The sequence below is a fragment of the Equus przewalskii genome, chromosome 8 (assembly GCF_037783145.1).
Source record: "Equus przewalskii isolate Varuska chromosome 8, EquPr2, whole genome shotgun sequence".
NCBI classification, from domain to species: Eukaryota; Metazoa; Chordata; class Mammalia; order Perissodactyla; family Equidae; genus Equus; species Equus przewalskii.
The window spans coordinates 52,864,725-52,886,015 of record NC_091838.1 but is presented as its reverse complement, the minus strand read 5'-3'; the positions used below and the strand labels follow the sequence as shown (position 1 = coordinate 52,886,015).

At 38.2% G+C, this 21,291-nt stretch overlaps 1 protein-coding gene and 1 long non-coding RNA gene across 20 annotated transcripts in view; one reads left to right on the top strand and one right to left on the bottom strand.

The window, feature by feature from the left end:
* The window catches only part of OXR1 (oxidation resistance 1), a 458,416-nt gene that overhangs the window by 76,755 nt on the left and 360,370 nt on the right, over positions 1–21,291 (bottom strand). For 2 of the 19 annotated variants that reach the window (XM_070630814.1, XM_070630819.1), the window contains exons 1-2: positions 2,738–2,911; positions 251–318 (exon numbers count right to left, since the gene is read on the bottom strand). The exons of 9 other annotated variants lie outside the window; for them this stretch is intronic. Coding sequence is in view for 4 of the 10 variants with exons in the window: in XM_070630804.1 (XP_070486905.1) it covers positions 4,419–4,617 (199 nt within the window). In the remaining 6 variants the exon portion in view is untranslated. Of the gene's footprint in view, positions 1–250; positions 319–2,737; positions 2,923–3,938; positions 4,311–4,418; positions 4,998–21,291 lie in introns of those variants that run through there. 8 more of the 19 variants (XM_070630811.1, XM_070630817.1, XM_070630804.1 and 5 more) reach the window with 5 other exon arrangements.
* LOC103558466 (uncharacterized) lies at positions 11,132–15,681 on the top strand. Its single transcript, XR_011543139.1, has 3 exons — positions 11,132–11,269; positions 13,825–13,995; positions 15,492–15,681. It is a non-coding gene; the product is annotated as an uncharacterized lncRNA (long non-coding RNA).

The following is a 21,291-nucleotide window of genomic DNA, read 5'->3' as shown; positions in this document are numbered from 1 at the left end:
AATACTTTCACCTTTGAACTTAAAATCACAAGTCAAAAAGTAATTACACAAGTATTCATTTTAAATTAGATTCACAAGGCTAATTTGTATGTACTCTAGTGGGCCTAATTCTCTGAAGTATAACAAATATTCTAAAGATCAAATACATTGATTATTCCTAAACTTAATATAAAAATATCAAAGCTAAGCATTTAATCAATTTCATCATTTCTATATTTATTTCAAATCTGACCATGGATAAAAGACTTACCCACTAAGGAAAGTAGTGATTCTCAAAGTGTGGTCCCCAGACAAGCAGCACCAGCATTACTTGGGAAACTATCAGAAATGCAAATTATGGGGCCCAAACTAGAAGTACTGAATCAGAAACTCTGAGGGAGGGGTCCAATATTTTTGTTTTAAGAAGACTTTCAGGTGATTCTGAGGCACTCAAGTTTGAGAATCATTGCTTTATTGTAGCCTCAACTACTCAGAGGCAGTTTTGTTCTAAAACACAGGTAATACAAAAGGCTTCAGTTCAGCTATCCTGCAAGATGAGCAGCAATTCTAAAATAGGTAAATCTACCTCATGCTTGAGAACCTCTGGACTAAGGAAACAATATTATGAACTCAAACTTGGAGTTACCATCAGAGCACACTCAGGTTGTTTATCAAGAAGAGATTCGTCTCCCCCTCTACCTCCCACCTTAGGAAATGAGATTAAGACTGCGGACATCAAGGGTTACCTTCCTCCATCACTGACGAACGCTGTGAGTTGTTTTTTTTAATAGTTACTGTAACATCTGGTACTCCAAATCTTTTAATTAGAGGCACTTGATCTTTCCTGATAGACTCCCTTCAAGATAAACCACTATCTAACTCTTCTAAATAATTTGCATCTGCAATTTCCAACCTAAAATACACCTAACTTGTCTAACACCTTCATTGGATTTTGCATTTTCACTTTGGTCATTTCAATAACTTTATAATTCTAAAGAAATTTCAATGACAATCCATCCTATCTCTTATCTAATCTAACTTGTTTTAATTTTAACACCATACATGATAGAATTCTGATTCTTCTCACTTTTTCCCCCCATCTGACAGGGCCATAACTCTTATAAATATAAAGGTAGCATTCAAATGGATTCTACATCCCTTATTTCTTTGTCTGGGTCAGTTTCTTTATCAGAAAAATGGGATAATAATGGTACCTATCTTACAGAGTTGTTATTAGGAGTAAATAAAAACATTTGCTAGTGCCTGTCCCATAGGAAATGTTCTTAGCAGCTATTATTCCTGTTGCCATTTCCCCCTGAAAGATAAGTTTTAAGTGCTAAAAGTAAACTAAAGAAAATTTCAATAGGACTGAGATGTGTTTAAAGTATACTGTCACCCAATGAGAAAACAGAGTCGACATAACAGGTCAGTTTATGATAAAAACTATAGTACAGTAAGTTGAGACTCTAAACTTGCTAAACATTTATTTACACTTATTTATTATCATATTATCTAGTAAATGCTTTTTCTTTTTAGATTGGCACTTGAGCTAACAACTGTTGTCAATCCTTTTTTTTTTTTTCCTGCTTTTTCTCCCCAAGTCCCCCCAGAACGTAGTTGTATATTCTAGTTGTAGGCCCTTCTGGTTGTGCTATGTGGGACCCCACCTCAGCACCTCCTGACCAGTGGTGCCACGTCTGTGCGCAGGATCCGAACGGCAAAACCCTGGGCCGCCAAAGCGGAGCACATGAACTTAACCGCTCGGCCATGGGGCCGGCCCCCAGCAAATACTTTTAAAGGCTACACATTATAGGCTTATTATGGTCATGCTTCCAAACAAGAGCTATACTCAAGGCCCAAAAATACTGTCTGAATCAAATCATAATTTACTCTTAAGCAGGAAAACGAATTGTATTATAAGGTGTTTCCTTTCCAATGTTATTAACTACAGCAACGGTGTGATAAGCTCCTTAATGTGTCTAAGTCCTAATTATGGTTCTCCTGAGGGGACTATAATGTTGGATTCAACGAACACCAAAAGCTGGTAAGAGTAAAAGCAGCCACCTTGGAGAGAAGTAAAGGAATCAGTAACACTAACAGTCTGGTAAGTGGTTTGTTTATAAAAGGAGTAAGACCAGAAACATTTGACCAAAATTTTATGAGGTTCATCCTTGATCTGTTAATGGTGAAACTATTTTATCAACACTATTACTGAACATGAAATGGTGAGGGGCAAGATCACTAACAACAAATGGGGTCCTGGAGTGCAGCCACTCTACATGTGTGGAAGTGTCTGTACAGAAATACTGCACAATACATAGGACATTGCAAAGAAGTGAAGGAAGGGTGACAGGCAACAGGAAACTTAAGCAGCTGTTATAAAAATCTGAAATAAGGCTAGTCACAAGCGGAAAGGGCAGAAGAAAGCCTTCAAACAGACTGACAGATATTCATTCTGAAGGACACAAATGCAAAGAGAAACCCTATAGTCAAAACCCATCTGGTAAGCAGCTGCAAAGAAAAGAGTTCTCATTTTAAGCAAAGCCTGGCTAGAAATTAATAACCATTTATCTTTTACTTGTATATATACATGTTATCTCTCAAAGGAGTCAATCTAGGAAACTAGACTTCTTCTAAGAATGGCAGGGGGTCATCAAATTATTGCTGGGGCACTTCTTTCTTGAACTGCCTTCAGAACTCTGTAGGTATAACTTCAGAGACCTAGGTTTTTACTTCCAAATGCTATCTTTTAGCTTACCACCCAATCATTTTCATCAGTTCTGTTGCAAATAAAAAAGAGCTCTAGAATTGAGAAACTCTGGCATCATCCAATCAACCTCATTTACAAACAAGAATATATAAGCCCAAAGAGATTAAGTAACTTGTACAAATTCTTTCGGCCAGTTAACGCTAGGATGTTCTTGCCCACCTCACTGTGGTCATAACTGTGACATCACAAAGCCTCTCTCACTTGTGTCAGAGACTTGGGGGCACCATGAATATTAAACAATGTGCCATGGGTTCATAAGGTTGCTTCAATTAAAGAGGAATTTGTATAGTATTTTGAAGCAACTCTGAAGGAGAGTGTCAGATCTGGCAGTGTGCTCAATAAATGTTTCTGCATGAATGAGTTGGATGTATATGTTTGGGGATATTTATTAAAATATTGACCATATTCCTTCCTGGTTAAGCTCCACCACATATTTCTCAATTCTCCATCTGTTAGAGGCTGGTCACATATCAACCGCTTTCAATTAGGCAACTGAAGACTCATTAAAAAAAAAAAATCCTTTTTTCTAACAATACTTGAAAGTTCCAGCACTCATCCCCGGTCCCACGCTTAAGACGACTGAGCATCTGGTTAATGTCCTTCAAAGTACAAAGTATCTCCCTTTTTCATGTTCTAATTCCATAAACAGGAATTCTAAAGACAAGATATTTTATGTAAAGTATGAAAACTTATTAAAAGGAGCCGTGCTAAACTGGATTTTAATATTCAAGTTTCTTCAAAGCTTAAATCACATACACACAGCTTAATAGATGTCCTCACTGTTCCACTGCTTTCAAACGAATGGCAGGATGTGAGATTATGGATAGATTTTACATTCTTTGTATTTTTCTTTATTTTCTAAACTCTCTAAGACTCATAAATTTACTCTCATAACACCAAAACGCATTACAAGTAACAAAAATAAGACAAAATATAAAAGACTAGGGGGAGGTCTGCCACTTTAGAGAAAGCCAAAGATACTGGACAAGTTACGATATGCGGTATGCTAATAGTTCTTCAGCAAGGCTTGTCCATAAGATATCAATCTCATGCCACTACGACTGACTCTTTTTAAAGAATGGTACAAAGCCATGAAGATTAAAAAAATAAATAAAAACATAACAGTCAGGATAAATGGTAACTGAGAAAAAAGTTTCTAGGTCCTGTCACCTCAGGACACAAAAGTCACCTCGGTTGCAGCGTAAGTGAAGCATTTTCTCTTGCCATGTAGTACTAAGCAAGTGCTGAAGTGACTCCAACAGTTGGCAAGTATCTAAGAAAAACATTGAGCCAAACCCAAAACAGGCCAGGCACGGTGTCCTCACTGATTCCAGGACCCAAACCACCGGCGTCAGGGGCTCACCAGTCCCCTCCCAGGGGGAGGGCAAACGAAGGGCGCGCACCCCTGACAGACTTGCGGGGCAAGAAAGCTCGATCTCGGGGCCGAAAGCAGGAAGAGCAGAGCAGGAAGGGCTGCGCCGCCGCCAGCAGCAACGCTTCCGCGCCCAGAGCCCGAGCCGGCCGCGTCCTGCCCTCCCGCCGCCCCGGCCCCCGCCGCCGCCGGCCCAGGCACACCTGCCACCGCGCCCCCACCCGGCGCCCGGACCGCCGCCTCCCCCCGCCCTCAGTCCGGTCGGCCGCGCGGGAGGCGAAGGAAGGCTGGGCTCACCGGGTCCCTCCGGGCTGGACGGCGCCGGGGGCCGGTGGGGCGGGGCCCCGCACCCGGGGTCCCCCTGGGCGGGCTCCCTCAGGTAATCCTCGAAGCGCACCTGCCGGGCCTCGCCGCCACCCCCGAAGCCCCACAGGCGGCTGGCCGTGCCCCGCAGAAGGCGCCCGCTCTTGCCCGTGAACGTGGTCAGGTAGTCCATGCTGCGGCGGGGCAGGCCGTGGGGCAGAGCCCGAGCAGGCGGACGGTTACCGCGGCGGCGGCCACTAGCTGCGCGCCCGCCAGCCCGCCCGTCAGCCCGTGAGACCCTCAACGGGGGCGGCGGCTCCGCGCGCCTCACAGGAGGCGGGGAGGGGGAGGGGGCGCCCCGAGCCTTGCCCGGGGCGGACCATCGGGAACTACGCGTCGGGGGGACAGAAGCTGGCCAAAGTTTTGAAAAGTTTTTCTGATCGCTTCCAGACGCCAAGTCAGGGAAAACTTAGCTTGTGAAGTAGGTACATTCTTCCTGGAACAGAAGCTGGATCGGAAAGCTGGCGGCTTTGAGGCAAGCAGAATCGGTCCATCCGCTTCCCCCCCCGCCCCACTCCAATGGAGCAGGCCTGCCCCACCCCGCCCCGCCCGGACCCGACCGGACTTTCGGGACTGCGGGAAAGGGCAGAGCCGGGTCTGAAAGTGGCCCAAGGGAGGCTTTGCTGCAGTTGCAGAGTCTGGGGGACTAGGAGGGCAGTGTCAAAAAGTTTGTGTGTGTGTATGTGTGTGTGTGTGTTAGGGGACGGGGTAACTTTGCAGCTTGTAATTTTGCGGGGGGGGGGGTGTGCGGTGGGAGGGAGGAAGGAAGGAAGGTTAAAGATAAAAATGCAGTTATAGGTAAAATAAAACCAACCCTAAAGGATAAAATACTCCTTAGGAAGCATTATGAGACCCTCTTCGTCAAATAAAGCAGCATTAGTCACGTTGTAAGTTCGTTGTGGCATTATGAGCTGATGTTAGAGTTTGACATTGCATGAATCTGTCCTGTCAGGCAAGGTACAGACGGGCTTAGTGTGCAACCTTATGCTCCTTCAGGCCGAGAAAGCGCGCTGACTTTTGACAGAGATTTACTGCCGGATTTCGTGTCCTGTGAGATCTGGTTATTCTCTTGGTTTCAATTCACACCTGTTTATAGCTCTTTTAGTTCTTCCCACGCGTTAAATAAATAAACCCTCTTTCTCGGAATTACCAGTTTATTCATGTATTTGAAGGAAAAGTTTGAATTACTTAGGAAGTTGAACAGCTAATCATACCAAATAATAAAGTCCAGAAAATTTTTCAGGAACTTAAGCTTTCTACAAAACTATTAAAGATTTCCCCCCTCCCCTCTTTTTTAAATCATTGGATCTTTTTCCCACCATCACCATTTTCAGCTTAAATTTTTAGTAGTTTGGGCAAATTTCAGCATTCTAACATCAGCATCACCTTTATACCTGGTTAAAAATATAGAACTTTAGGGCTGTACCCCTAGATTGTAATTCACAGTGTTTGTGAGAAAGGACTCAGGAATCTGCCTATTCAGCAATCATCCGCGTGTTTAGATGTGCTGCTTAGGAAAGCACTGGTCCAGACTTCCTTCTCTACCTCCTACAGGCCCATTTGGTAAGACAGTAAGTGGGTCCTGGTTTTTCTGAGATCTCTATTTGATAAGGAAGCATTACCATGCTTAGCACCACTTCTAAGATCTCAAAGAGGCACAGTAAACTTTAAAAATCGAATTGCAATGACTTAAGTTTAATTCTGATTAACTAAATTGAAATTCTTTTTCTAAGATATGTATTACATCTTGAAATTTGCCATTTAGTTTGTAATAAACATATCAAATTAGCGTTTTTTATACCTGATTAAATCTGCACTTTTAGGTCCAACTTTAGCAGGAACCTGTACTCTACCAGTTCAAATAAAGGTTTACGGGCAGTTAACCCATCAGTTTTTTCTGCTTTTATTTCATGGAAAGCCAGAGCTGCTGGAGAAAAATGTATAAGCTTGATGATTAAGTGCCTTACAATTTTTGATTTAAACTCAGCTAAGCCCTAATGTCTCCAAAATCCTTTTACTCATATAATCAGCTTTCTTTTTTATTCTTCACATTTGTTGTCTAGTTCCGAAATGTCACCGCTCTCCTGAAGTTACCAAATTCATCACTCGAACTTGTTACTTTGCCTTCTACCTGAACCAGAAAATCACAGGCCATCAAATATGAACACTCACTTTTCTTCCCTTTTTCTTTTCAATCTACAACAAGCTCATCTCCACATTTTGCCTCAGAAGGAAGTCCTTATTCCTGTCCATGCCTCTCCTTCTCCAAATTAATTCTTAATCTTATTCTGCTTTATGTTGTCTACGACTTGCCAGCCTTATTATTCTTCTCTGTTGTATTATTTTGCTCTCTCTCTCCTCCAGTTTCTTCCCCCTTATCCTACCTATATCATCCACATAAATCCCTCCCATCTTAAAAGAAAAGTTTCCTTATATGCTGTGCCTGCCTCTCCAGCAACTCTTTGCCTCATTTTAAAAATACCTTTTTGACATGATTTACAAACCATGTAATTCAGCTGTTTTAAGCATACAATTCCATGGTTGTTAGTTTATTTGCATAGTTGTTAAACCATCACCAAAATCTAATTTTTGAACATTTCTGTCACCCCAAAAAGAAGGGTCCTATCGATTTGAAGGCACTCCCCATTCCTGCCCCCAGGCATAGGCAACCACTAATCTACTTTCTGTCTCTATGGATTTGCCTTTTATAGGCATTTCCTATAAATGGCATCATATAATATCTGGTTTTTGGTATCTGGCCTGTTTAATTTAGCCTAATGTTTCTGAGGCTTATTCATGTTGTAGCATATATTAGTACTTCATTCCTTTTTATTGCCAAATAATGTTCCATTTTATGGCTATGTCACATTTTATTTAATCCATTCATCAGTTGATGGACATTTGGATTGTTCCTATGTTTTGGCTGCTATGAATAATGTGATGAACATCCATGTACAAATATTTTTGTGGACATGTTTTAATTTCCTTTGGTATATACCTAGGAGTGGAATTGCTGGTTCTTTATATATATATAAAACATAGTGTGTTTAACATATACAACATGATGATTTGATACAAGTATATATTGTGAAATGATTACCGCAGTAAGGTCAGTTAACACTTCCATCAATTCACATAATCATTTTGTGTGTGTGTGCTGAGAACATTTAAGATTTACCATCTTATCAACTTTCAAGTATATAATGCAGTGTTGCTAACTATAGTCACCATGGTATACATTAGATCCCCAGAATTTATTGATTTTACAATTGTAAAAAATTACAATATTTATTTTCCACCTGTAAATACAATTGTATTTAAACAATTGTAAGTTTGTACGATTTGAACAACATCTCATCATTTTCTCCAACCCCTAGGCCTTAACAACCACTATTCTACTCTCTGTTTCTATGAGTTCAGTTTTTTTAGATTCCGTATGTAAGTGAGATCAGGCAGTATTTATCTTTTTTTGTCTGACTTATTTCACGTAGCATAATGCCCTCAAGTTCCATCCATGTTGTTGCAAATGGCAGGATTTCCTTCTTTTTATGGCTGAATAATATTCCATTGATATTTATACCACGTCTTCTTTATCCATTCATCGAATGCTGGACATTTAGGTTGTTTCCATTTCTTGGCTATTGTGAGTAATGCTGCAGTGAACATGCAGGTGCAGATATCTCTTTGAGATAGTGATTTCATTTCCTTCAGATATATAGACAGAAGTGGGATCACTGGATCATGCGGTAGGTCTATTTTTAATTTTGTGAGGGACCTCTGTACTGTTTTCCACAGTGGCTGTACCAATTTATATTCCCACCAACAGTGCGTAGGGTTCCCTTTTGTCCAGATCCTTAACAACAGTTATGATCTCTTGTTTTTTGATGATAGCCATTCTAACAGGTGAGGTGATATCTCTTTGTGATTTGATTTGCATTTCCCTGATGATTTGTAATGTTGAGCATCTTTTCATGAACCTCTTGGTCATTTGTATGTCTTCTTTGGAAAAATGTCTATTCAGGTCCTCTGCCCATTTTTAATTGGATTGTTTGGTTTTTGGCTATTGGGTTTTATAAGTTCCTTAAATTTTGGATATTAACCCCTTATCAGATAAAAGGTTTGAAGATATTTTCTTCCATTCCTTAGGTTGACTTTTCATTTTGTTGATTGTTTCTTTTGCTATGCAAAAGCTTTTAGTTTATTGTAGTTCCACTGATTTATTTTTGCTTTTGTTGCTTGTGCTTTTGGTGTCATATCCAAAAACTCATTGCCAAGACCCATATCAAGGAGATTTTTCCCTGTTTTCTTCTAGGAGTTTTACAGTTTCAAGTGTTTAATCTGTTATGAGTTAATTTTTGTGTATGTTGTAAGATAGGGGTCCATTCTTTTGCATGTGCATATCTGGTTTTCCCAGCACTATTTATTAAAGAGACTGTCCTCTCTCCATTTAATATTCTTGGCTCCCTTGTCAAATATTAGTTGATGATACATGCATGGTTTATTTCTGGGTTCTGGAGTCTGTTCCATTGGTCTATGTGTCTGTTTTTATGCCAGTACTATAATGTTTTGATTACTGTAACTTTATAATATAGTTTGGAATCAAGAAATGTGATGTGTCCAGCTTTATTCTTCTTTCTCAGGATTGCTTTGACTATTTGGGGTCTTTTGAAGTTCTACATGAATTTTAGGATTGTTTCTTCTATTTCTATGAAAAATGCCATTGGAATTTTGGTGAGGATTGCATTGAATATACAGAATGCTTTGAGTACTATGTACATTTTAACAAGATTAATTCTTTCAATCCATGAACACAGGATACCTTTCGATTTTTTTTGTGTCTTCTTTGATTTCTTTCATCAAGATCTTGTAGTTTATAGAGTAGAGATCTTTCACCTCTTTGGTTAAATTTGTTCATAAGCATTTTATTGTTTTTGATGCTACTGTATATGAGATTGTTTTCTCTATTTCTTTTTCAGATAGTTCATTGCTAACATATATGAATGTAACTGACTTTCTATGTTGATTTGTATCCTGCAACTTTACGAAATTCATATATTAGTTCTAACAGTACTTTCATGGAGCCTTATGATTTTCTATGTATAAGATCATATCATGTGCAAACAGAGACAATTTTACTTCTTGCTTTCAGATTTGGATGCCTTTTATTTCTTTGTCTTGCCTAAATGCTTTGGCTAGAACTTCCAGTACTATGTTGAATAGGAGTGGTGATGACAGTGGGCATCCTTGTCTTCTTCCTGAACTTAGAGGAAAAGTTTTCACCCTTCCCCTGTTGAGTGTGATGTTAGCTGCAGGCTCGACATATATGTGGCCTTTATTTTGTTGAGGTACATTTCTTCTATACCCAATTTATTGGGAGTTTCTGTCACGGAAGTATACTGAATTTTGTCAAATGCTTTTTCTGCATCTATTGAGATGATCATATGATTTTTACCTTTCATTCTGTTCATGTGGTGTATAACACTTATTAATTTGCATACATCGAACCATTCTTGCATCCCAGTGATAAATCCCACTTGATCATTGTGTATGATCCTTTTAATGTGCTGTGGAATTTGGTTTGCTAATATTTTGTGAAGAATTTTTACATCTATATTCATCAGAGGTATTGTTTTGCAGTTATCTTTTCATGTAGAGTTCTTATCTGGCTTTGATATTAAGGTAACGTTGGCCTCATAAAATGAGTTTAGGAGTGTTTCCTCCTCTTCAATTTTTTGAAAGAGTTTGAGAAGGATTGGTGTTAAATCTTTAAATGTTTGGTAGAATTCACCAATAAAACCATCTGGGCTGGGGCTTTTCTTTTTTTGGAATGTTTCTGATTACTGATCAATCTCCTTACTCATTATTTGTCTGTTCATATTTTCTATTTCTTCATGATTCAGTTTTAGTAGGTTGTATGTTTCTAGGAATTTATACACTTTGCCTAGGTTATCCAATTTGTTGGCATATAATTGTTCATAGTTGTCTCTTATGAACTTTTATATTTGTGTGTCATCAGTTGTAATGTCTCCTCTTTGATTTCTGATTTTATTTCTTGGAGTCATCTCTCCTTTTTCCTTAGTCCAGCTAAAGGTTTGTCAAATTTGTTTATCTTTTCAAAAAACTAACTCTTAGTTTCATTGATCTTTTTTATTGTTTTCCTGGTCTTTAGTTCATTTATCTGCTGTCATCTTTAATTCCTTCCTTATGCTAACTTTGGGCTAAGTTTGTTGTTTTTCTAGTTCCTTGAGGTATAAAGTTAGGTTGTTTATTGGAGCTCTTTCTTTTTCCTAATGTACGAGTTTATCACTGTAAATAAAGTTCCCTCTTAGTACTGATTTTGCTGTATCCAATAAGTTTTGGTATACTGTGTTTCTATTTTCATTTGTTTCAAGAAACTTTTTGACTTCTCTTTTGATTTCTTCTTTGACCCATTGGTTCAAGAGTGTGTTAATTTCCACATATTTGTGAATTTTCCTGTTTTCTTCCTGTTATTGATTTCTAGTTTCCTATCATTGTGGTATGGAAAGATACTTTGTATAATTTCAGCCTTTTTAAATTTCCTGAGACTTGTTTTGTGACCTAACATATGCTCTATCCTGTAGAATGTTCCATGTGTGCTTGAGAAGAATGTGTATTCTGCAGCTTTTAGATGGAATGTTCTGTATATGTCTGTTAGGTCCAGTTGGTCTAAAGTATAGTTCAAAACCAGTGTTTCCTAATGGATTTTCTATCTGGCTGATCCCTCCAATGTTGAAAGTGGGGTACTGAAGTCCCCTGCTTTTAATGTATTGTTGTCTATTTCTCCTTTCAGATGTTACTATTTTCTTAATATATGTATGTGCTCCAATGTTTGGTCCATCTATATTTATGATTGTTATATTTTCTTGATGAATTGATACCTTTATCATTTTATAATGATCTTCTTTGTCTCTTGTTATAGTTTTTGATTTAAAGTCTATTTTGTCTGCTATAAGTGTAGCAGACTCTTGCTCTCTTTTGGTTTCCATTTGCATGGAATATCCTTTTCCATCCTTTCACTTTTTGCTTATGTGTGTTCATTAAGCTGAAGTGAGTCTCTTGTGGGCAGCATATAATTGAGTCTTGTTACTTTTTATCCATTCAGCCACTCTATGCCTTTTGATTGGAGAATTTAATCTATTTACACTTAAAGTAGTGGGTAAGGACTTGATAAGTAAGGACTTATTAATGCCATCTTATTGTTTTCTGGCTGTTATGTAGTTCCCTTTTCCTTTCTCCGTCTCTTGCTATCTTCCTTTGTAAACTGATTATTTTCCATAGTGGTATACTTTGATTCCCTTCTTTTTATCTTTTGAGCATGGACTGTGGGTTTTTGCTTTGTGATTACCATGAATTTTAAATAAAACATGGTCTACTTTAAGCTGATAACTTAATTTCAATAGCATAGTCTCTACTCTTTTATTACTCCCCTCATTTTATATTTTTGATATCACAATTTACCTCTTTTTATATTGTGTATCCATTACTAAATTATTGTAACCATAGTTATTTTTAATATTTGTCCTTTAAACTTTTTACTACAGTTAATCACACCACCATACTACAGTATTAGAGTATTGTGAATTTGACTATATAGTTACCTTTACCAGTGTCTCTTATATTTTCATATGTTTCTATGTTACTAATTAGCATCCTTTCATTTCAGCTTGAAGAACTCCTTTTAGCAGTTTTTATAAGGCAGGTCTAGTGGTGATTAACTCCCTCAGCTTTTGTTTGTTTGGGAAAATCTTTATCTTGCCTTCATTTGTCAAGGACAAGTTTGTCACTTCATGGTAATCATGTGATATCTAGCTGGCAACTATCTTATGGGATAGAAATGTCAACACTCAAATTTCTGATGTGATAAGCAGAATCACTGATAGAATCAATAAGTGGACTGACACTAAGCAAAGACGTTTTATTAGTGTTAAGAAACAAAGGAATGAATCTATTATTTGCTTAGTACATCTGGCTGTTAGTAAACCTAAAGCCTAACTTGGTAGATAGCCAGATTAACCTTTGACAATAACCCTTTCTTTATTCAAAGCCTTAGTGCTTCTTTCTCCACTAAAAGGGTTACGCTAACATTCAAACTGTTTTTCATATGGGACTCTCACTTGTTTCAAAATTACCACAGAGAGGAAGAGTATAGGTTGTTGTTTGGATACAACCAGGATCAAAGCTCTAAAGAGTATATGATAAAGATTTAATATGGCCTTTCAATAGAATGGGAAAGAGCTTAATATTCATTAAAACAAATTACCCTCTAGTAGTTGCCAACCCTGGATATAACCATTTCAAACCCTACTAAAAGCAAGTAACTTTTCTTAATTTGAAAACTGTCTAAAAAGTGTCAACTACCACACTTGTCAGAAATAACATATATAAGTAATCAAGACACGCAAAGATCCAGGAATACCATCACTGAGAATTATAATTGAAACTTAGATCATAATAACTCACATCAACTTACTATAGAATTTTTTCAGGATTACTTTTATATCCTATCAAAGAATATTATTACAATTATATAATTACAGGCCTAAATACTCTGTACCTGGAATGTGGAAACTTCTGACTTTGGGTCAGTTTCACTTAGCTCATTGAACAAGTGCCAAGAGATATTAACATTTATGACTGAAGTTGTAAAAACTTAACAAGGCTTTAAAAGTCTTTAGGGTCAATAGCCAATCAAAATCCCCAAAGAGGAGTATTATGCCATGAAGACAAACATGCATATTCTCTTTCTATGGCAGGTTTCTTTCTCTGCCTGTACTCTGTGTGGGGTTATAGTAGAGTGTGTGTTTCTATAGATGGGACTGCATGCATAGCCATGAAGTAGTCTACCCTCTGTCTCTTTATCTTTCTTGACTCTTCCTCTCCACTCTTGTTCCACTTCTCTCTTAATTCTAAATTAGAGTTACATGTTGCTGCAACTTCTTAATTGTGTTCATGTTCTTAATCTAAAAAAAGCTGATAAGTGAAACATTTGGATGTATAGTATATTAAATGCTTTATTTTAATATATTAACCTTAGGTATTAATAGCAAATATTTTAAAGTTATATTTTGTTATAGTTTTGGAGAGGTTTTAGCCTAGAATGTATTAGAAATAATTTCCCTATCTCTGCTCTGTATTTTTAAAAAAGCTATTAGAAAAATATAAATGCAAAAAGGAAAACAAAGAACAAAATAATTTGGGAGAAACCTAAGCCTGTTGCTAGTTATTACTTTTATGCCAAAATGTCAGTTTCCAGCTTCAATGTATAGCTGGTAATTAAGTAGTTTTGTTTCTGTTTTTTTTTTTTTCCTCCTGTTTGTAGGGTAGGAGATTGAACCCTGGGATCTATCAATAGAAGACAAATGAAGCATGGCAATGAAAAGAGAACCTGCCTACCAGTCCATCTATCTCTCCTAAAGAAAGTGCTGGGCAGTAATGCCAAATTCTATCAATATTCCATTTATTTTAGCCATGGTACATGAGCAGCAAACTGGTAAGTGCTGAGCATAATATTTGAAAGGAAGAGGGGCTGGCTTCATGACCGAGTGGTTAAGTTCACGTGCTCCGCTGAGGCGGCCCAGGGTTCGGATCCTGGGTGGGGACATGGCATCGCTCGTCAGGCCACGTTGAGGCGGCGTCCCACATCCCACAACTAGAAAGACGTGCAACTAAGATATACAACTGTGTACGGGGTGGGGGGGGGGAGTTGGGGAGATAAAGCAGAAAAAAAAAAAAGATTGGCAACAGTTGTTAGCCCAGGTGCCAATCTTTAAAAACAAAAAGGAAGATTGGCAACAGTTGTTAGCCCAAGTGCCAATCTTAAAAAAAAAAAAAAAAAGAAAGAAAGGAAGAGAACCTGTTCCTCTTTCCAAAGTGTATGGGGGTTCCCTAACTCCCCACCTCCTCATCCCAAACACCATTTTAAAGAAATGCTAATAATGCCAGGTGAATCAGCCAAAGTCCAGGCAGCATAAAGGAGAGAAACCCAAACCTTTGGTCAATCCTTAAATGATCCAGCACTGACCAGATAAGTTTAATTTTCAAAAGAATCACGTACTGGTCATTTTCTCCCACTGCAGATCTACTCAACTCTCAGTCTTCACAGGAGGCAGTAGACACAGCAATATAACCAGATTCTTTGCTGCACTAACAGGCATGAAGGAATGACCACTTCCAGCTACCTCTCAAGAGAGAAACAGGCCGCACCCACCTACCTCACTCCCCACTCCTTATCCAGGGACTCCTGTGAGTGCTGAACTGGCTCTACCAGCCAACACCAACAGCAGCAGTGGCATGCAAAACATTTATTGAATGAAGTGAACAAGGACTGGTTGGCAACCACTTTGTGCCTAACCTACTGGTATCCTGGGAGTCAAGGAAGGAAGGAGTGGGGAGGAGATTCTTAAAATATACAGAGAAATTTACAACAACACTGTTGGGCTCTCAGATTGAGCTGGTCCTGCTAACACACTGCATGATATATAAGCACATGCATTTCTGTTTGCTCAGTAAACCCTATATGTTGTGTGACATGAAATACCCCAGCATTTAGTTTCTCCCCTCTTTAATCCACCTGCAGCACTGCAGCCAGTGTAATCTTAAATCCACAGATCTAATTGTTGCCTTTCCTCTACTTTAAAAACACTCCTTGTTCACAGCAGTAGCTTCCTGTTGATAATGAGAATCAGCTGTGGAACATTTTTAAAAATGCAAATTCCCCAACTATATCCCAGAGATCCTGATTCCAGGGTTGTAGAGTGGGGCTTAGAAACCTGTATTTTTCAGTTATGAGCTGTGTTTGAGCTCTGCTCCTTTATAGTTCTTCCAAGTGTTTTTGCATCTGTAGTTCATGTAAATCACACATTAACTTCTGAAACAGGGCCACGAGACTAGTTTTGACAAACACTGAGCAGAAGTGATGTATGTGTTTTACACTCACCTGTGTAAAGAACAGCTTCTGTGTAAAACAGCCAATGTTTTGCACCCCAGATGCCTCTGCCCCTGCCTCAGCAACCAAGGACATTCACTACCTGCTCCAGATGGTGCAGCTACGAGATGGTGGAACCATCTCCAACAACCTGGATCTTTGAAGAAACTATGTGGATCAGAGCCCCTCCCCCCAATTTCAACCTCAGTTGGACATGTAATATGAGCAAGAAATAAACAATTATTATAGCAAGCCACCGAGGTTTGAGGTTCATTTGGCACCATAGCATAAGCTAAGCCAACCTTGATTGATACAAGGGTTTTGCAAATGCTTAATTTATATTTATTTTTATCACATATGCCAAATTAATGTACTAAAGAACCAGATTTATGTTTTCAAGTTAGTGCATTTTGTTTTTCAGGCCTCTCTTGGCATTTCTATATTCTGATGAGTATTCTGAGATTGTGAGACTATTAATCTTTTTATCATTTAAACTATGTATGTGAATAAGGATTTTTCTTGACATTACCCAACCAAAAGCAAGCAAACAAACAAATAACCAAAACACAATGAGTAGAATGCTGAGGTGCTGATGCTAAAAAGAATCCATCAATCATCCATCACTTGCACTTTAAAATTTTGGTTTCAGGGGGCTGGCCCCGTGGCCGAGTGGTTGAGTTCATGCGTTCTGCTGCAGATGGCCCGGTGTTTCGTTGGTTCGAATCCTGGGCGCGGACATGGCACTGCTCGTCAAGCCACGCTGAGGTGGCGTCCCACATGCCACAACTAGAGGGACCCACAACAAAGAATATACAACTATGTACTGGGGGGCTTTGGGGAGAAAAAGGAAAAAAGTAAAATCTTTAAAAAAAAATTTTTATTTTCAGTCATATCAGCCTAATTCTCTCAATATATGTCTTTATAATCAGAAAATATTATGAATTTGAATGTGTAAAACACATGTATGCTCATAAAATGCCATTTGTATGTTTTATATTTTTTTTGTAGAACTATATTAGAAAAAGTTTGAAAAGAATTGCTTTTAGAGCTACGAAGACTAAGTCTCAATTCTCTTTCACGTGATGCCCTTAATATATTAATAGCAACCCATTAGACCTGATAGCAGCCTTGGTGTTTATTTAGTTGAACCTATTATTTTTATTGATTTGTTAGTCAAGGCCCAAAGAAGTCAAGTGAGTCTCTCAAGGTCAGACACTTGGAGAAGAATGAAGCCAGAAGACCCCAAGGCTTTCCTGCAGGGAGTGCTGCCATATGAAGTGCTCCATCTCTGACTTGAGCAATTAATTGTGACTCTCTCAATTCACCCAAACATTTGTTGAAGTGGCATAATGTCCCATAAAGTGTTTTCCAGATGTGAAAGCTAGGTCAAACTATTTTTGAGATTTAGCTTTCTTATCTGTAAAATATGAGCAAATAATGTCTATCTTGTAGCTCTATTGTGATTAGAAAGGATATCACATATATACAGTGGTAGGCCTATTGTTCTTTGGCCTTAAATCAACATATTTAGATTTATTGCCTTCAGATTTTAGTCTGTACTTCTAGATCAGGGTTCAGCAAAGTATGGCCCATGGATGAAATCTAGCCTGGCACCTGTTTTTGTAAATTTGTTTTTATTGGAACACAACCACATCCATTCATTAGTGTATTGTCTGTGGCTGCTTTGGGGCTACAATAGCAGAGATGACTAGTTGTGACAGAGACCTTATGGTGCAAAAACCTAAAATATTTACTCCCTTGCTGTCTTCAGAAAAATTCTGCTGACTTATATTCTAGATTGCTGAGAGCATTTTCAAACAACTCTTGATTCTTTCATCCACAGTTCATTCAATATTTCTTTCAGTGAGTCAGACACAAATTTGTCTCTATTCAAGTTTTTACATTTAATGAGACATGGGCAAGGAGAATAACAGGGCACAGTACTGTCTTCATGGTTAACGATGATTACCACTCACTGGACACAGTTATCTGAAGAAGTATGAATTCACTGAATGATACCATCTCTCAGTTCTCATTTATCAACAATGTCATGCATTTGGTAAATGCCTTTCTAATATGCAGAAGAAGATGAGGTGCAGACTCCAGGTGATCACTGTTTTCCTCCTCCCAAGTGATTTCAAACCTATGTTGTTTCTATATCCTTCAACTCCATTTCAACACCATTTTTTTGAAATGTGAATTATTCGTCTAACTACAATTTGCTAGCAGATCTCCTATTATCTGGGTAGAAACTCGTTTGCTGCCACCAAACCTGATGATTATTCTTCCTGGGCACACTACATTTCCCAGCTTTCCTTTCAATCAGGGGTGCCCAAGTGACCGACTTATACCCAATGGAAGGATTGCAAAAGTGACATGTGCTACTTCCAGGCCTGACCCACAAGACCATCCCATTGGTGACCCTCCATGGTCTTATCCTTTCCACAGCCTGGAAGTAGATAAACAAGGAGACCTGAGAAGCCATTTATTAAAGATGGCAGAGCCATGAGATAGAAGGAACCTGGGTCTCTAAATCTACCCTTCAAGGAGAGGCACCCACCACTCAGGAACACTAATTTCGGTCTTGAACAAGAAGTAAACTTCTATTGTATTTAAGCCATTATATATATTTTGAGGTTTGTTATAAAAGCGAGTGTAATGATACACTATCATTCCTATAATATTACTACCAAGGGTTCTGTGACCACATAAGAAAATATCCTGATAACTCAGTTTTCTGAACCAAGAGGTTACAATTCTTGTCAAGTGGATATGGGTAGTCTTGCACTACATCCTCACTAACCTTAGCCTACAAATTTCCATTTCATGGTTTTTGTTCTGTACTTTCTAGTAGCTTATTCTTCTTAATTGAGAAACATAAAGCAAAATAGGCATTACACTTGTTCTTCCTTTTTATAGTCTATTAAACAATGCATATCTTCCTCAAAAAGAGACCCTCAGACTTCCTTCTTGTTTTCCTTTATTCTAGGACTTCCCTTTTCACACAATGATCCTAGTTAGCTAGTTTCTTGAGAATTTCTAAAACCTCACTGTGTTTTGGCCTTCTTTCACTCTTTTTACAGTTTTATGCCATGCTTGTAACTCATCCTTGGTAATATGCCCTTCCTACTTATACCTCTTCTAAGAGCTAAGCACAGAGAACATCTTGTCAAGTCACATTGGTTTCTCTACATTTTGCTTTCTTATTATTTTTGACTTTGTTTGATTCTTTGGAATGCTACCATCTCTCATGTAGGCCTTAGTTCTAGACTTTGAAATTAGATTAAAATGTCTTATTTGTTACTGTCTGTCTCTCCCTACTAGCATTCATCAAGGACAGGGACTTCCTTCACTGCTTAGAACATAGTGGGCACTCAGATATTATATTTGTTGAATGAATGAATGAATGAAATTATGTCCATCTTTTCCCTAAATTTGATCCCAACCCACTTTTCTACAATTCAAGAATCAGATGTAATTGAGTCAAGCTTACTCCCTTTCTTCATTATTAAGGAGTACCAATTACCCGATACTTTTCTCTCAAAGAGTGGTTCTCAGCCTTGGCTAGACATTTTAGGACTCTTGTGAAGCTTTTGAAAATCCCAATCCTTAGGCCAGACTCCAGATCAATGAAATCCTGCTCCCTCAGAGTTAGGATACAGACATTAGGGAGGACACTCCCCAGGTGGTTTCAGTGTGCGCCAAGACTGAGAATCACTGCAGGGCTCCTGTTGTTTCCATAATACAGTCTTTCTTGTTAGTAAAAATTAAGTCCAGAGACCAGTAAATATTATGACACCACTTGGGAGGGATCATTAGATTGTAATAACAACTACCTATCAATCGTTTACTATGCGTACTATGCATCGTACTAAGCATTTTTCATGCATTATTTCCTTTGGATCTCACTTCCACACTGTGACGGAGGTTAATGAGCCTCCCTTTGCAAACAAAGTTATTGGGGTCAGAGAGGTTAACAGAAGCAACATTGGAATCAGGTCAGTCAAGAGCCTCTCGGGTGTTTGCTCTTGACTTTCTGAGACCTACAGCAGAGGGTTTTTCAGTCAAAGGCAATTTTGCCTCCCAGTAAGTTTTCTACATAAAATATAGGACTCCCAGTTAAATTTGAATCTCAGATAAACAACAAATAGTTTTTTACTACAAGTCTGTACCAATTGTTTCTTGGAACATATTTATGCCCAAAAGTTATTTGCTGTTTTATCAGAAATTCAAATTTACCTGGCTGTCCTCTATTTTTTCTTGCTAAATCTGGCAACCCTACCCCCAGGAAATATTTAGCAATGCCTGGAGATATTTTTGATAGCCAAACTGAGGGTGTACTACTGGCATGATTGAGGCCAACGATGCTGCTTAAGATCCTACAATGCTCAGGATAGCCCCCACATCAAAGAATTATCCAGCTTCAAATGTCAAGAGTGCCCAGGTTGAGAAAGACAGATCTAGTAGATGTTTGGAAAAGATTAAGCACTCCTATAACCACATCATGCCTCTGGCAACTTCTGTAGTCTGCCTTCAGAGAGCCTTATTTCATCCTGTGTCTAGCTAAACTAATATTTAATATTCTCTTACATTTGCACTTTAGTATGTTGTGCATGGAGAGAGCATACTTCTCTGGATTCTGACTCCTCTCCATCTCATTGCAGAGAAGATGTGGGACAGGCTATTGCCGCTTCCCAATATATCTTTCTGTGCTTTCTTTTCAGCACCACATTTCACTTATAGCTTCAAAATCTATGTGGTCCTAATTAAGACAGCCTACTCTCTGAAGTCCTCTTGGTACCAATTTGACTTAGCTGTAATTAGAACAGAAAAATCTGGGGCTGAAGGAAAGGTGTGATAAAAGCCCATATGGCAAAAGGAGAAGAGAGCTGGGTGCAAAATAGTTTAGTGCTAATAGAATGATGCTTCTTTAGCTAGCAAATTTGTATTTTGTGAATGCCATTAGCATTACGGCAAGTAGTGGATAACTTCTAAAGTCATACTACCTTGCTGATGTTTTCTCAAAACTTTGAGAAAGAATATTGAAATGAATTTTACCTCAGCGACTTTATAGAACATGCATATTAGCTTGTCAGGAATGAAACTAAGTAAATTTACTTTACAATATGCATATTTTCTAGTTTGATTTTGGAATCTGTAAAAATATGCTGGATATTCTTTCAAGTATTGTGATCAAACATAGGATGTATTTGGTGCAGTTTTAACTATGTCTTCAAGAATTTGAGTTTAAACATTGAATCATGTGCCAGAATTTAAATTTCAAAAGATTTAATTTGTCTTTTTTGGATGTAGCTTTAATACACTAACTTTAGGGTGTTTCTAAAAATTGATTTGCATGGTAACAGGTGTCAATTTTATGCCACCAAAGGTTAGAGCTTGTGTTACTTTCCAAAGTTAAGATCACTTGCCACTCAGGTATCAAAAATATATACTTATTTCTATTACTTTTAAGTAGAGGATTACTGTGCTTTAAAATCATCGTACTCACTACTTATCTATCCCAAAAATAAGGGACCATGAGTTTTGAATAATATAAAAAGAGCTCTATCCAGAGGCCCACTCATCATTAAGGTCCCAATAGGATTAACTGCATTAACAAGTGGATAATCATAATTATCACACAAATCTAATATACAGTTAATTGAAATATATGCACACAAATGCTTGCATTGTATGTGTCATATAGTAGGTCCTTAATAAACATGAATTCTTTCCACTCCTCCAAAATTTGAAATTGACTTTTCATAAGATATATATGTGGAAGTATGCAAGTCTGGCCTGGGGATGTTAATAGTATACAGAGTGAGAAATAGAAACAAGGAGGAACATTGCCTTCATAAA